The sequence below is a fragment of the Bacillus rossius genome (assembly GCF_032445375.1).
Source record: "Bacillus rossius redtenbacheri isolate Brsri chromosome 4 unlocalized genomic scaffold, Brsri_v3 Brsri_v3_scf4_2, whole genome shotgun sequence".
Lineage (NCBI taxonomy): Eukaryota > Metazoa > Arthropoda > Insecta > Phasmatodea > Bacillidae > Bacillus > Bacillus rossius.
In genome coordinates this window covers 51,882,553-51,897,563 of record NW_026962011.1, presented here as the reverse complement: position 1 = coordinate 51,897,563, position 15,011 = coordinate 51,882,553, and the positions used below count along the sequence as shown (strand labels likewise).

The 15,011-nt window shown below is 37.8% G+C and overlaps 2 protein-coding genes across 2 annotated transcripts in view; one reads left to right on the top strand and one right to left on the bottom strand.

The window, feature by feature from the left end:
- LOC134542160 (hemicentin-2-like) overlaps positions 1 to 9,164 on the top strand; it is an 83,908-nt gene extending 74,744 nt beyond the window's left edge. Inside the window, exon 9 of the mRNA XM_063386181.1 lies at positions 7,898 to 9,164. Within this exon, the coding sequence (XP_063242251.1) occupies positions 7,898 to 7,904 (7 nt within the window). The 3' untranslated portion in view covers positions 7,905 to 9,164. The remainder of the gene's footprint in view (positions 1 to 7,897) is intronic.
- LOC134542162 (cyclin-Q) overlaps positions 1 to 15,011 on the bottom strand; it is a 142,184-nt gene that overhangs the window by 96,640 nt on the left and 30,533 nt on the right. The window lies entirely within an intron of this gene.

Below are 15,011 nucleotides of genomic sequence, written 5' to 3'. Positions count from 1 at the left end.
TTAAAGTCGTAGAAGGGTAAGTTAAAAATAATGTCTGAGCGGTTAGAAGAAAAAAGAATCTATAGTCTTGACGTGAGGGAAATGTTCCGGAAACGCGAAGGAAAGGAAAAAATCCCCTCGCAAGAGCCGGGAGGGGTTGCTCGGGTCAAATCACTGTTTGAAGGTTTTGTTATTTCCTCTCCAAACGAGGCCTGCCTCTCTGCCGGTTGGCCGACTCGCAGGCAACTGACAGGAGGGCGAACCACCCCTCAAAGGGCCGGCTTCAAAGGGGCGACCCGTCCCGGCGCTCTGCCCCCGTCTCGGACACGACACGAGGTCTGCGAGGGACACACACGGGTGCGGAGCTCCAGGGGAATATAGTCGGTTCACGGACGATCATTTCACGTGATAACGTCATAAGAAAACATTCATGAAAAAATTGCATACTTTTGACGTGACAACGTCTAATAAATCGATGAACACCGGCTGCACGCACGAAAAAGTGTCCCGTAACGCACATTGTCCCGTTACGCTCATTGTACGCTTGCACCGCATCTCTCTCTCTTCCACTCGATTGGAACAACCATCGATTTGACTTTTTCGAGGCACATTAAACTTGAAACACTCCCATTCGTTTCCTACTTTTTCCTATCATCGTCCTATCCTTAACAGAATAACACAGATTGGAAGAAGTTAAATAGCAAACATGTATATAAGTTATAGTTAAAATAATCTCTTCGTTAAAGTAATAAACATTATTGAATTAATGAGTGCAAATAAAAATAAATTTATCAATTAAATTGTAGATTTCATTTCACTCCTTCTTTGTATCCATACAAAATAGAGATGATTTAATAAAAATGATTCAATTTTATTCATAAAAGTATGCAATCATTTCATCAATGTTTTGTTATGACGTTGTCGCGTTAAACTATCGTCCGTAAACCGACTTTGCAGACAACCAATTTTTTATTTTTCAAATATTATTTACAGTTTTATGCAAATTTAATTTAAATAATATGTTTAAATATAATCACGAACAATTAGTTATAAAAGCCCGCCTTAACCTGTTTGATATTATAGAAGATTTTCTCGCACGGTGGTTGGCCGGTTCTTGCACGCTCGGCTCAGGCGTTAACGTGACAATTTTTCGTGCATTCAGCCGGCGTTCATCGATTTATAAGACGTCATCACGTCAAAAAACCACCGTAATTTAAAAACTGCTCGAGACAGCCGAGATCACTTAAGAACACGCTGAGGTAGTTCCGTTTCCGTATTTCGTTTCAAGAATTGTATTATTAGAAGAGTAAAAATGGCCAAAACACGTATTTTTTTCAGACATTTATTTTTAGGCACGAAACACCAGGTACTCAAGGGATTTGCTTTACTCCTCTTTCTTCATATGAAGTAATGGTTACCACTCAAGTCTCAGAGTTGCCCTATGCACGACGAGAAGACTGCGCGCCAATCCGCAGCATTGCGCTTAGAGGCGACACCGCGCTAGAAACACCAGCGAGCGTCGCACTTATCGTCCCGCCTCACTAACACAAAATATTCCCCTGACAAGAGCAGTATCCTAAATTATTTGCTTCTAACATTTCATATTTCTGCTAATGATTTTAATGAAGCGAATAATATAACCACATTTAATTGTTTATAAAAATGCTTTTGTACTAAACAATTCATTATTTAATGGTTTTATTATGAACTTAAGAGCAAATTTTTATGTCAGCCCTAGTACGTACTGAAAACAAGGAAATCATGTGGTGTACAGTTTCGGATTAATCGTTCATGTGTAATTTTCGTTTTGAAACGCTTTATTTTTAGTATATAATTTAAGTATACATCAATAAAAATCATGTTTTCCCATAAACTCTGAAAAACTCATGTTTCTATGGCGATTATATAAATATTACAGAACATTTTATAGAGACACTGGTCTCGTATTCCAGAGGATAAATTGCTAATTTATGATTTGTTTGACTCTTGGAAATATTTGTACGGAATCAGAATCAAAGGCACCAACAGCGTTGTTGCAACAGCTATAGTCGCTTATAGAATTGGAAGATAAAGCAGTATCAAAGCATATAATTTCGGTTCCCCAGAATAACTCCATGCAGATCACCTATTTTTCTGTCCCAATATCGTTCTGTGTTGTTCTGTGTTATTCTGTGTTGTCGTCTCCACAGTGACTTCGTTGTCGAGGAGACGATAAGCCAAAAACATATTAACTATATAAAATATAGAAAATATTTTTGTACATACTGTGGGTATCTGGAATGTATTTTTAATAATCGTAAAAATTTGCGCAAAAAAAAAAAACATTTTACACCAAAATAAATTGTAGTTGTTTGAGGGCAAACAATTTTACTTCCTTATGTTTCATTAAATATGAGTATCTTCCAGTTGAGAGATCTATTTTGTTTTAAACAAGTCTCGTTGGTTTTATGTTGGGAAAATGTTGGAAATCAAGCGGTAGGTGTTTACTATCATGGTGGTCTAACTTGTGTAGCCGACATTATGCTTACCTGTGTTCAGAATACGGGGAAAATACAAATAGATACACCATTCTTTTTAAACAATTTAACTGTCGTAAAGAATCAATGCGCTTGATATCTAATATATGGAAAATTTCTAGGAAAATGATTATAATGATACGTTATTTTGATCTAAAATTCTCAATTTGGATTACAAAATGTATGAAAAATTCGCGGTACGAGCGTGAGGGGGGATAAAACACAACTTTAAAAGTCGCGTTGCCATAAAATACATTCTCGTAACCCACTCGGTGAAGCGTTATGAAATTGTAAGGAACAGGCGGAAAGAAAGAGGCGGAATATCAGGACACCGATGTATTTAAGAAAAGAAAAAAAAATGTTATTCAAAGACTTCCAATTAAAAGTTGCTTGGCTTCCGGGTTGTAGCCGTGTCAAAGGCGAATATAACACCAACGTTTCGGTTGACGTCGCAGTCGCCATCATCAGTAGGTAACTGCTCCCTGCTGTTTGTGACTGCAACGTCGACCGCCTTGGACGCGGCTACAACCCGGAAGTCAAGCAATTCCAGACAATGGCCCAAGAAATCCAGCGATCTTCACTGACTTCCAAATACTCAAAGCCAACATCGCAGCAAATCGCTCAGAATTGCGGCCACAATTTACGCAGGCTTCGAGCTCAGATCACGAAGGTTGCTGTTAATTGCTTGTTTATCGTGCATCTACGGAAAGCGCCCTCTAGCGCTCGGCTGGTTGGGTTCCGAGCGCATATTGCATGGTGACCTTTAGCGTGTCTCATCATATGGTTGCAGCGTGCATTTTAACAAGCGCCTACTCTCTCTTTCCAATGTGCGATATTCGCCATTAGCGCTGTCATATTTTTACTGTGCTCTGTTGCCAAATATATCCAACAAGCACAAAATTCCAAGTTACAACTTTATATTGGAATGAAAATTTTTCAAAATATACTAAAAAAAAAAAATTTAAAAAAAGAAAATTTGGAAAGAGAATTTTTAAAAACATTTTATTTTATCAAGAGCATCATCGGATAATATTTTGTAAGTGAAACGATGCAATCTTGGTTTCAACCTTTTTATTTCACAATTTTTAAATCGTTTAATATAAAAAAAATGGCTCAGTTTGACCATGGGACATAATTAACGGAATGCATGGTTAATTATAGTTACCAACTGCTATAAATAATTTATCCTGTGAAATAATAGTTGGTGTTTATAATTGATATTTATCCACCCCTTCAGAATTCATCCAGCTAAAATAATTCCATCGAAAAACACTAGTTTATGTTCTTGGAAAAAATAATGAATGGTAAAATTTAAAAAAATCCAAAGCTTATTATAATTATCAATAGAATACAAAATAAAAATGTTAATGTTTACAAGCAAGGTAGTTTCAAACTGTCGACAGTGGGAGCCATTTGCTTTGTACTGCAATGTAAGTGTGAGATGGACTGTATTTGCATTTCATTCCCCCTTAACGCGTGCACCACGAATGTTGAAACTGCCTGTTATGTCTGCGAGGGGCTGAACGTGTACACCCGTGTTCCTTAACAGTTTCAACTTATCTTCACGTCAAAGTTGCAGGGGAAACTTTTCCCCCCGGCTGCTCGCAAGATCTCGCTAAATTGCCAATTTTAAAATTGGCTCATGCAGACTCCTGCAGGGAGGAGTAAGTTTACAGCCTCGCTTAAAGTTACTGCCCATATTTTACTAGGAGTAAACATTTTAAAATTTCTTGTTAGAAAACAACGAAGGGAGAAAATAAACCAAAACTCCCGTGAGCCTGCATCTAGTCTTATTCGCGTGTTTAACCTACTTTGTAGTGTGAAATAAATTGGTGGCTTTAAAAATTGAACGATAATAATCTCGTTCTCTCACCAAATTCAGTGAATTAATTAGGAAACTTGTTTCATGATGTGAGTTTGCTAAAATTAACTATAGTCGTCTTCAGTGGCCCAGTCATTTTATTTTAAACATATCTAAATTAGGTTTAAATCATTTAAAAAATAAAACCAAACTGTCTACAGTGGAGATTTCAACTATTTCACAGCCGAATTCGCTGAAAAGGTGAGTTTGTGATACTTAACGATAATGTAATTATTGACATTCAAGCAAAAAATTTAAAGTAAAGTAACATTAAGTTAAGGTTTGGGTGTTTTATAGTGAAATATAATTTTTCATTTGGGATAATGAACCATTTTTTTTAAATTTAATAAATATAACTAAGAGCACTCCAGATAAGTATGCCACATTTATTTTAGATACAAGTTGTAAAAATATTAAATACATTTTACTAAACTGCGTTAATGAATCAGATTGTACAAGACATTTTATATATCCAGAAGCAATTTTATAAAACTATCTGTGGTTTCCAAAGAACAACTTATGATATTTTCTACTTCTTGTCTACTAATTTAAGCTGTAAAAATATTTCTCTCGTAACAGTTTTTTTCTCCTTCTTTTTGTTTTTCTATGATATTACCAACATTTTTAATACTTCACTAAAATTTGTCACGGTGGAATATTTGCTAACAAATTAGAAAGAGCTAATTTTTTAATACGTAAACTACATATTGAAACTGCACTTTACGTAAACTGCGTAATGAAACATTTGAAAAGGAAAGCTATCAAGTTGTTGATGGGATAAAATCCAGGTCGTAAATAGTGAACAAAATAAAATGATATGTTATCTATTTATTTAAATGTATTTTTGATAACCTAAAATCCATATATTCTTTTGCTGCATTGAGAACTAAGTTTTGTAAACACGCGTTACTTGTACGAATTGCTAATTACTAGTTTTATTTATAGATTACGATTGAGTAATTGAGATAGGAATAATTAATTCTGTTTTTTTTTTTAAATACGTTTCTGTGGATACGAATGTAACTGTTTATAAATTTTATGTTAACAACAATCATAAAACAGTAACTTTGTATTAATTGTCATATTCTAAGTTCAGGGCTGATTCTTACTGATAATGCTTAAGTACGTTAAGTTAGCCTTGATGCTGAATGTATACCACAGAGTGTACGTTCTTTAAGGGCTCCGCCTACTCGGACAATTATACTGCGTGCAAAGCTTCAGGAAAAACAACGTGATTTGATAACTACTCAAAGATATCCGAGCGGTGTCTGCTTACGAAAAGCATTTCAGAGTTCGCTGAGGGCCGAAAAGTACTTTTGATTTCGGATTAAGTTTTAAAACTGTAGTTTTAGAAAAGTTAAAATTGCTAAAACGCATGTTTTCAGAGTAATATTTTGGTGTGAAACATCCGGTAGAGATTCTTGAAAGCAGTTAAGGGACTTGCATTACACCTTTATCTTCATTTCTCGGGCATATAATGTCACGGTCACCGCTCATGTGCACTCGGAGAAGACTGCGCGCCAGTCCAGAGGAGACACCGCGCTAGAAGCACCAGCGAGCGTCGCGCTTATCATCCCGCCTCTCTAACTCACATACACCCCTGACGACGCGTTTGCAACTGACCATTCACCACAGAAGCCATCGGTCCACCCCTACCCCCGGCTTTTTTTTTATTGTCCTCGTGGAAATCATCGAGTTCGTGCGGTCGGGCGCGTGCGCTGATCAGTGTGGACGCAGCCGTTAATTAGCCCCTCATTAGGGTCCGCATTGTGCGAAGCGCAGCGGAGACCCACCGACCCGCGACGCGCGCGGAACAGCAACGTTTGAAACGTGCAACCCAACCGTTCTCTGCGTCCAGACGTGGACTTCAATTGGAGGGGGAGCTGAATTGTTGCCCCTTGGATGGGCAGCCATTCAGGATTTTTCTGACAGTGGTTAGTTTAGGTTAGGTCAGGTTAGATTACGTTAGGTTAGGTTAGGTTAGGTTAGGTTAGGTTAGGTTAGGTTAGGTTAGGTTAGGTTAGGTTAGGTTAGGTTAGGTTAGGTCACTTTACAAACTAAACACTGTCAAAAAAATCCTGAAGGGCTGCCCTTCCAAGGGGCAACAATTCAGACAACCTTTCAAGAACACTACTGTCAGAAAAATCCTGAAGGGCTGCCCTTCCAAGGGGCAGCATTTCAGTGGCCCCCAATTGCAGCGCAGGAGATAATGGCGCGTGCGAACATTCCTTATGCCGGCCACACACAAACCAGACAAAACACCAAGCGTCTTCTCACGACATCGTATTTCCTTTACGTTGTTTCTTCCCGTGTCCTTGACATTAAATAGCTGTCTTGATACTCCTTCAAAGATGGATCATATAACAAAAGTCTTTCCTGCACTTAAAATCATACTAATCGATCAGCTTCCAGCGCTATAATGAGAAAAAAAAGTAAATTAAAATAATTCACAAGTGAATATTTACTCGTAAAGATGAAAACATTTTATATTTAAATATAAAAGGGGGTTGTGTGTAAAGTCGGTTTGCGGACGATAATTTTACGTGATGATGTCATATCAATTTTTTTAAATTGCTGCTTTTAAAAAGCCCGCCTTAACCTGTTTGATATTATAGAATATTTTCTCGCACGGTGGTTTGCCGGTTCCTTGCACGCTCGGCTCAGGCGGAACGTGACAATGAGTCATGCTTTTTCGTGTGTGCAGCCGGCTTTCATCGATTTATAAAACGTTATCACGGCATGCCCACGTTGACAGTTTTTTAATACTCGCGCATGTGTCTGAGGCTGCGTGAGTTACTTGTTTGTAAATACATGGACGTTTAGAAGTGAAAAATTCTATGGGAAGGTTTGGATAGGGAGCAAATTCATGTAAGTCGTCATCAACATGGTCACGTGACGTGTTAGCGATAACACTATTTCAGTTCAAATTGTGTTTTTGCTCAATTTTTGACATGACAATGTCTAATAAATCGATGAACGCCGGCTGCACGCACTAAAAAGTGTCCCGTTACGAACATTGTCCCGTTACTCTGTGTCCCGTTACGCTCACTGTACGCTTGCGCCGCATCTATCTCTCTTCCACTCGATTGGAACAACCATCGATTTTACTTTTTCGAGGCACATTAAACTTGAAACACTCCCATTCGTTTCCTACTTTTCCTATCATCGTCCTATCCTTAACAGAATAACACAGATTGGAAGAAGTTAATTAGCAAACATGTATAAAAGTTATAGTTAAAATAATCTCTTCGTTAAAGTAATAAAACATATTTGAATTAATGAGTGCAAATAATAGTAAATTTATCAATTAAATTGTAGATTTCGTTTCACTCCTTCTTTGTATCCATACAAAATATTAATAATTCAATAAAAATGATTCAATTTTATTCATAAAGTATGCAATCATTTCATCAATGTTTTGTTATGACGTCGTCACGTTAAACTGTCGTCCGTAAACCGACTTTGCAGACAACCAATTATTTTTTTTGATAGAGGGTCTCGAGGAGTTGCGGTGCTGGGGGGGGGGGGCCGGTGCTTGCAGGTCGTAGCACGGGAGCAGCGCCGATGCAGCCCGCCTGGTCGCGACAGACTGCGACTGCGAGCTGGGACAGACCTGGTTCCCCCGTCGCGCCGTCGCGCCGTCGGGCGAACACTCGACAAGCTCGCTCTGCAGTTGATCATCGACCAAGTTCCCGTCGCGCGTGCGTGTGCTCAACATACTGTTAGCCACAAGAAGAACACTTCACTTGGACGATTTTCAGGGAACTACAACGTTTACAGAAAGAAAGAAAGAAAAATATTTTTACAGGCTAATTCCCTCAGAGGACGTACTTTTTTTTTTTACCATATATGGTCAGTCGAAAATAATTTTATTTTCGTGTGCCCAGAATATTTTTCTTTTCGTGACGTGCCGATTACAGCAAGTTAAATTAAATGAATTATCAGGAAAAGAAACAACTGGAAGCCATGGCGGTCATTTATTCTGCAGGACGAACCGGAATTTCTCTCTCTCGAAAAAAAAACTAACTAAAAACTTGGGGTAGCCCAACAGGATAAGCGTGGAATAAATAATTGTTATCAAAACAACCCGCCTTGGAGGGTAACATTTCCAGCCTATCTCAAGAGTTTAACTTGAGAGTTTGTGTAGATAATTTGTTTTGAATTAAAGTAATTACTGCAATGTGTCCTTAGCCTGGTTAAAAACATGAGTTGTGCCGTAGAAATTAACTGGCTATTCGTCCGAATTTTTTTTTGTAGTGTTTGGTGTCCAGTGTTATTTTTTTTAGATTGCATTAAAATAAACGCATGCTTGTGTAACGCTGAAAATTAAATTTAAAAAAATGTCCGTTTAAATATCTGGTATCTGAACTAGAGATTTCTTAAGTGATCGCTGATAATTTAGGAAAATAATTATAACTGCAGTCTCTGTTGAATGAAACGCATTGGGCTTTGTGTGTGCTAATGAAACTTTTGCGCATAGCGACAAATGTATTTCAAGAAAGCTGCCACAGTTATTTACCATCACGATGTTTTCTTTTGATAATTTATTTGATTTTGTGGTTGTAAATATGTCATAAATTCATATGTACGCTTTTTACCTCTTCATATTCGAAAGGAAAATTACGTATAGTAACCTCGTATAGTTTTATTTTATTTGGCTAGAATTCACATTTTTAGTTCTTGGACATCACAGTGCCTTAAGAACACCCGATGAAATCATGTCCGCAAAGGTGTATGCAAATTTGGTGTTAATTCACGTTTGTGTGTTGCTTTTAGGTTGTGTTTCAAGTACAAAAGGTACAAAGAATTAGAATCAGTATTAACTGTGTAACAATGTTACATGCATTAAAATATCTTTAAAATAAAGCATTCTCGTTGAAATCTTTATACCCCTCCCATACCTGAATATAATGTGACAATATTTATGCTAACCATGCCTTAACTTGAAATTTATATTATTTTACTGAACAAACGATAGTATGCTACCCGTGAACAGCAGTGACAACACGTTTCCCCAGCCTGGGTCAGAGCTGACACGTATGAGCTGGTGATGAATAAACGGCCGCTCTATTTGGGCAACCGAAATATTATTTCTGAAAGAAAAAAAAACTTTTCTGTTATAGAAATCAATACAAAAAAATTTTAAGGCTGGGTCTTATATCGCACGGACGTATGCAGAGAATTAAGGACATGCTTTACCTCTTACGTTATTATTCTGTATTTATATGAAACACTTAAATGTGTAGACACTTTAAGTGAATTAACTTGCACGAGATAAAAAAATGTATGTATCTTGCGAGTTATTTTCAAAGTCAACAGTATGTTTTATATATATATATATATATATATATATATATATATATAAATGAAAAATGAGAACTAAATGAATTACAGCAATGAAATTTTTCACGTTTAAAATCAATGACAATGGCTGCTTTTGATTAGGGTAGAGTTTATTTGAAGTAAAATTCTTAAAAATAAAATTCGAGAACTTTGTCGCACAGGTAAAGTAGAAGTGTTAGCAGATGCGGAAAATTTCACATCCGTTTGGAAGTTTTATAACTCGCATGAGTAATGCCAAAATCTTTTGTCTGAATATGTTTTTCATACGACCAACCATAACTGCAAGGGGTGAAAAAAACAACGGTTGGCGGACAAAAAAAATTATTACTCTGTTCGTAGACGTAACATTGAGTTTGTACAAATTAAGTATTGATCTTATAATTTTTATCTAAAACTTTTGTCTGAAACAATTTTTGATTAGAGAACCATTGCTGCAAGGTGTTGAAACAATGAGGGGTAGAATGTTAAAAAAAATCCATAACTTCCTTTTTAGGTATACTATCAAAAATAAACTTGTTTAGTATCAAATTCGATGGAATTTTTTTAATAACTACCTTAATATTACCTTCAACCATTATCAAAAAAAAAAAAAAATATTATACGACCACGTATTAGTACAAGGGATGAAAAATAGTGTTTGAAGATCAAAAGTATTTGAATGACTACCTTAGTAGGCATATTATGCTATTCGTTAAGACATTCAGTGATGGATGCACTAAGTTTAAAAAAAAAAAAACAATCAAAATATTTTCGCCGCATGGAATATGAGAAAATGTTAAATCGATCTTTTTTTTAATATTGACGAACATAAAGGATGTTATGTCGGCTACATTAAGTTCTTAAAAATTTTCCAGATGTTTATAGAAGTTTTCCGAAATATTTTCAAAGAAATGGGTACTTCGAAATCTACCTAGGCTGTGCAAAAAAAGATTTTTTTTTTTTTCATTCTGTAAATTTTTTTTAGCTGCGCGCAGATCGTGAAAATTCATTCTCATCATATTTCCATGACACACCAAAATTTCGATGTTTCTCCCTCCTGTACGTCAGAAACATGCCTATCAAAAACATTTTCTTGCAGCTTCCCCCTGTTCTGAAGCAAGTCCTGGCTGAGCCCATGATTGGTGGGGAAGGGGGGGGGGGGGGGGGTTGCTGAAGGCCGTCTGACAGCTGACAGCCCGGGCGTAACCGCTATCTGCGAGCGGCGCGGCGGTAGCAGCTCGTGCTGCCGGCAGCAGCCGGCACCAGGCCTGTCTGCTATTGATACGAGCCTTGACAGCCGGGCCCCCTTCACATCCGGCCATGCATTTACTAGGGGCGACTGAAATGCTGCCCCTTGGAAGTGCAGCCCTTCAGGATTCAGGATTCAGGTTAGGTCACTTTCCAAACTAACCACTGTCAGAAAAATCCTGAAGGGCTGCCCATCCAAGGGGCAACAATTCAGACAACCTTTCAAAAAACACCACCGTCAGAAAAATCCTGAAGGGCTGCCCTTCCAAGGGGAAACAATTCAGCTCCCTCCATTTACTGCACAGGTTGTCAGCAAAGGAGCGTCCCAATTTCAATGGTGTGTCACAAACAGTTTAATATAGACTATTTACGACGAACCATAATCAAAATTGAAGGTAAAACTAACCTTGTTTTTTCTCACAAATGTGCACACGGCACAATCCCCAGATACCAACATTACTCTCACTTAGACGAAAAGTTGACTCAACTCTGAACACAAGACGCTGAAGAACATCATCTTCCCGCACAAACGATTCAAGTGCAAAGTTACAACGTACAACGTAGGCATCTGGCTTTGAAGCACGTAGTAAATGTTATAACCGGTATGTGCGCATGCGCGAACGTATTCGTAAAAAACTTCCGCACGGTCGTCTTTGGCAAACTGAAGATCAAGACTCGCTTTCCGAACAGATTTCTTTTCGCGGGTAAGATGCTCTGACACGGTCAACATCTTGCATCTTGTACAGATACTTCTGGTCGTCCCATGATTTTCCCTTTACAAAAACGTACATACTGTATTATCTTTGAAAGATTTGTGAAATGGGAGTGCATGACTTGATGTAAGCTTTTGGACATACGCCATTGCAAAGCACATGTATGTCTGTAGAAGAAAACTACAAAAAAACACAAAAGGAAAAAAAAACACAAATTAAGCAAAAAATTGCTGTTGTCAAAAGGATATAAACACCAGATAATATTCCATAATAGGAATATGGTCAAAAAACAAAGAAAAACAAAGAAAAATGGACTAACAGAACGAAAAAAAAAAACCACAAATGATGACAGAACAAAAATATTGAACCCAAAAAAATTCAGCACAACAGTTGAAACAAGACAAAAACACAGCAAAACGAAAAGACGAAACAAACACAATAGTTTTCCAAAAAACAGAAGAGAACGAAAAAAAAACAGCAATTTTTGCTTCATTTGTGTTTTTGTGTTTTGTGTTTTGTGTTTTTTGTAGTTTTCTTCTACATACATACTTGTGCTTAGCAATGGCGTATGTCTAAAAGCTTACATTAAGTTATACATACTGTAGTTAAGATTCGCCTATACCATCGGCTTTTTTTTTTTTTTTTTTTGCCACATGGGGGATTACAACAATTAAATTTTAAACGGAACGCACGTTCAACTGAAATTACAGGTTCACTCTTTAACAAATTGCAGAACACAAAATGCTTTACGCTCTGGAGTCGCCATTTTGCGCAGGTGGCGCTGCGAGCGAGAAAACAACAAAACAGTACTCGTGAATGCGCTTAACTAAAGCTGTTTGAGTTACTCTTTGTGACCTTGAACAAAACTCTACAACGCTTACGGTTGGTACTCTCAAAATTTATAACTGGGACATTTTTTTTTATGGACATACTGTGCTGAAGGCCAGTCCACTTTTCTCGTTGTTGGCCTGACATTTTCTGTGTCGTGATTAGTCGTTGCAGTCTCGATAAACAGTTGAACAACTGCGATATTGCTAAGAAATAAGCCATATTAGTACCTACCTATTATTTAATTCGATTTCAAACTGATTTTAAACGAATGAAATGAACTACTTATACATAAAGTTGATTGAAGGGGGAAAGTACTACCTCTCGTGAAAACATCTAGTGGGCAAGCAAGGGATTTCAACTCGCTGATCTAGAGACCTCACGCTCAAAATATTACAGTTTATTTTAAGTGAAACATTTACAGCTGGCATGGTAGGTCGAGTCGACGAATCATCAGAGATCAAATAAAAGGTTAGCGTTTATGAGTGGGACGCTCGATGACGCTGATAGGGAGAAGTAAATAACGAATAAAATAGTCACGTAACTGTAAAACTTTTCAGGGTGTTTCGTCGCCATATTTGATAAAATTGTCAACCTTCAGCGTGAACCTAAATAGTGTACTTTATCGTTCAAGTGAATGATTGAATATTTTATTTTAGTGTTAAATCGGAGAATTTCTGACGCGGCGGTGGCCACGCATTTATTTTGTTTGTCACCGACGAGCAGCTAGTACTCTCTCCCAGTGTGATTGGGGCGTAAAGTGATGTGCAGTGCAATTATACACACGGTTGGACACGGCGCACCTGCGTTCGCCCGTCTCTCTCTCTCTCTTTCTCTCTTTCTCTCATTCTCTCATTCTCTCATTCTCTCATTCTCTCGTTCTCTCTTTCTCTCTTTCACTCTTTCACTCTTTCTTTCTCTCTTTCTCTCTCTCTTTCTCTCTTTCTCTCTTTCTCGCTCTCTCTCTCTCTCTCTCTCTCGTGTGCCGGGACAAAACGGAATCAGTGCTCCAGCGCACCTGTGCGCTTTGTTCCAACCCTCGACGTGGCAACGCCGTACATCACACAGCCGCTCCGCCGCGGCCATACGTCACCGTCCAGACGACAAGCGCCTCGCTCCAGTTCACAGGGGCGTAACTCAGCCAGGCAGCAGCCCTGCCGGCGCGAGTAACACCCGCGCGCTCTATGGCGTGCCTCGTTGCGCGATCTCTGCCATTAGCGCTGTCCTTGTTCCGGGGGAAGCCTTCATTTCACAGACGAGAGAGACACACCCGAAGTTCCCCGAAGTTCATGCTCGCTTTTTTTTCCCCGTTCTATCTCACTGTATAAACCGGTGTGGCATTAAATTTTGCGGTCGATTAGGATGGGTTAGCTACATTATAAATACTTTAAAACATTGTAGATGGTTGGTTATATTAGGTAAGTATAGCTACATTAAAAATACTGTAAAATCATTTTATGGTTGCTTAGCAAATAACTTTTTAATATGTAGCTATCCAGCGCTAGGAAACCGTTTACATGATTTCTCAGTATCTTTAATGTAGCTATCCTAACCAAATCAACCGTCCACAATGATTTTAAAGTATTTATCATGTAGCTAACCTAACCTTTTACAATGAACAAAAAAAAACCAAGATGCACGATCTGGCGTTTGGCTCTCTCGTCTGTGAAAAGAAGGATTCCCTTCTTCCGGTGTGCTCTGTCGCCAGATGTACCCAAAGAGCACGAATGTTTAAGACACAACTTTACTATGTGAATTTTTTTTTTAAACGTACAAAAAATATTATTGAAAGGAAAATTTGATTTTGAGAATTTTGGAAATAAATATTTCTTGTTGTATTTAATCAAGAGCGTCATCAGATAATATTCAACACTTACTTTTGAGAAAACGTAACTGAACGAACCCATTTTGGTTTCAACCTTTTTTTTGTATAAATGTTTTATATAATTTAATATTAATATTTTTTGGCTCTGTTTCATCATAGTACATAATTAAAGTAATTTCTTGTTATTTGTAGTGACAGACTGTTACAAAACGTTTCGCCTTTGAAATAATTTTTGGTTTTTGGAATTGCTGTTTTTTTTTTTTCTTTGAGTATGTACACACTGTAAAAACAATACTGACAAAAGACACTATTTCATAGTATTATAAATTTTAAAAAACCTGAAAAATTAAAACTTAATATAATTATCGGTAATATATCAAATAATAATTTTAATGTTAAATCGGGTAGAAGTATCGATCTGGCATCAGCGGGTACCATTTCCATGTGTCTATGCAGGTTTTACCTGGGCACAACCTATTTCTAGTTATAGTATAGATTTAAGAGTGAGGGGAGTTAGTCATGGCGTCAATCGTTGCCATGGCTGGCCAATCCCCTCCTAGCACATGATGCATGCGACCCTCTCCCTGCATGGCTAATCCCAGCATGACTAGGCGTATAGGCTTCGGCCTGAGACGCACCTAGGTCCCTCCCTAACCCGGACCCCTCCCAAACACACTTAGTTTTAGTTAGGTTAGGAAAAAAAATTCGTCATTGTCTGG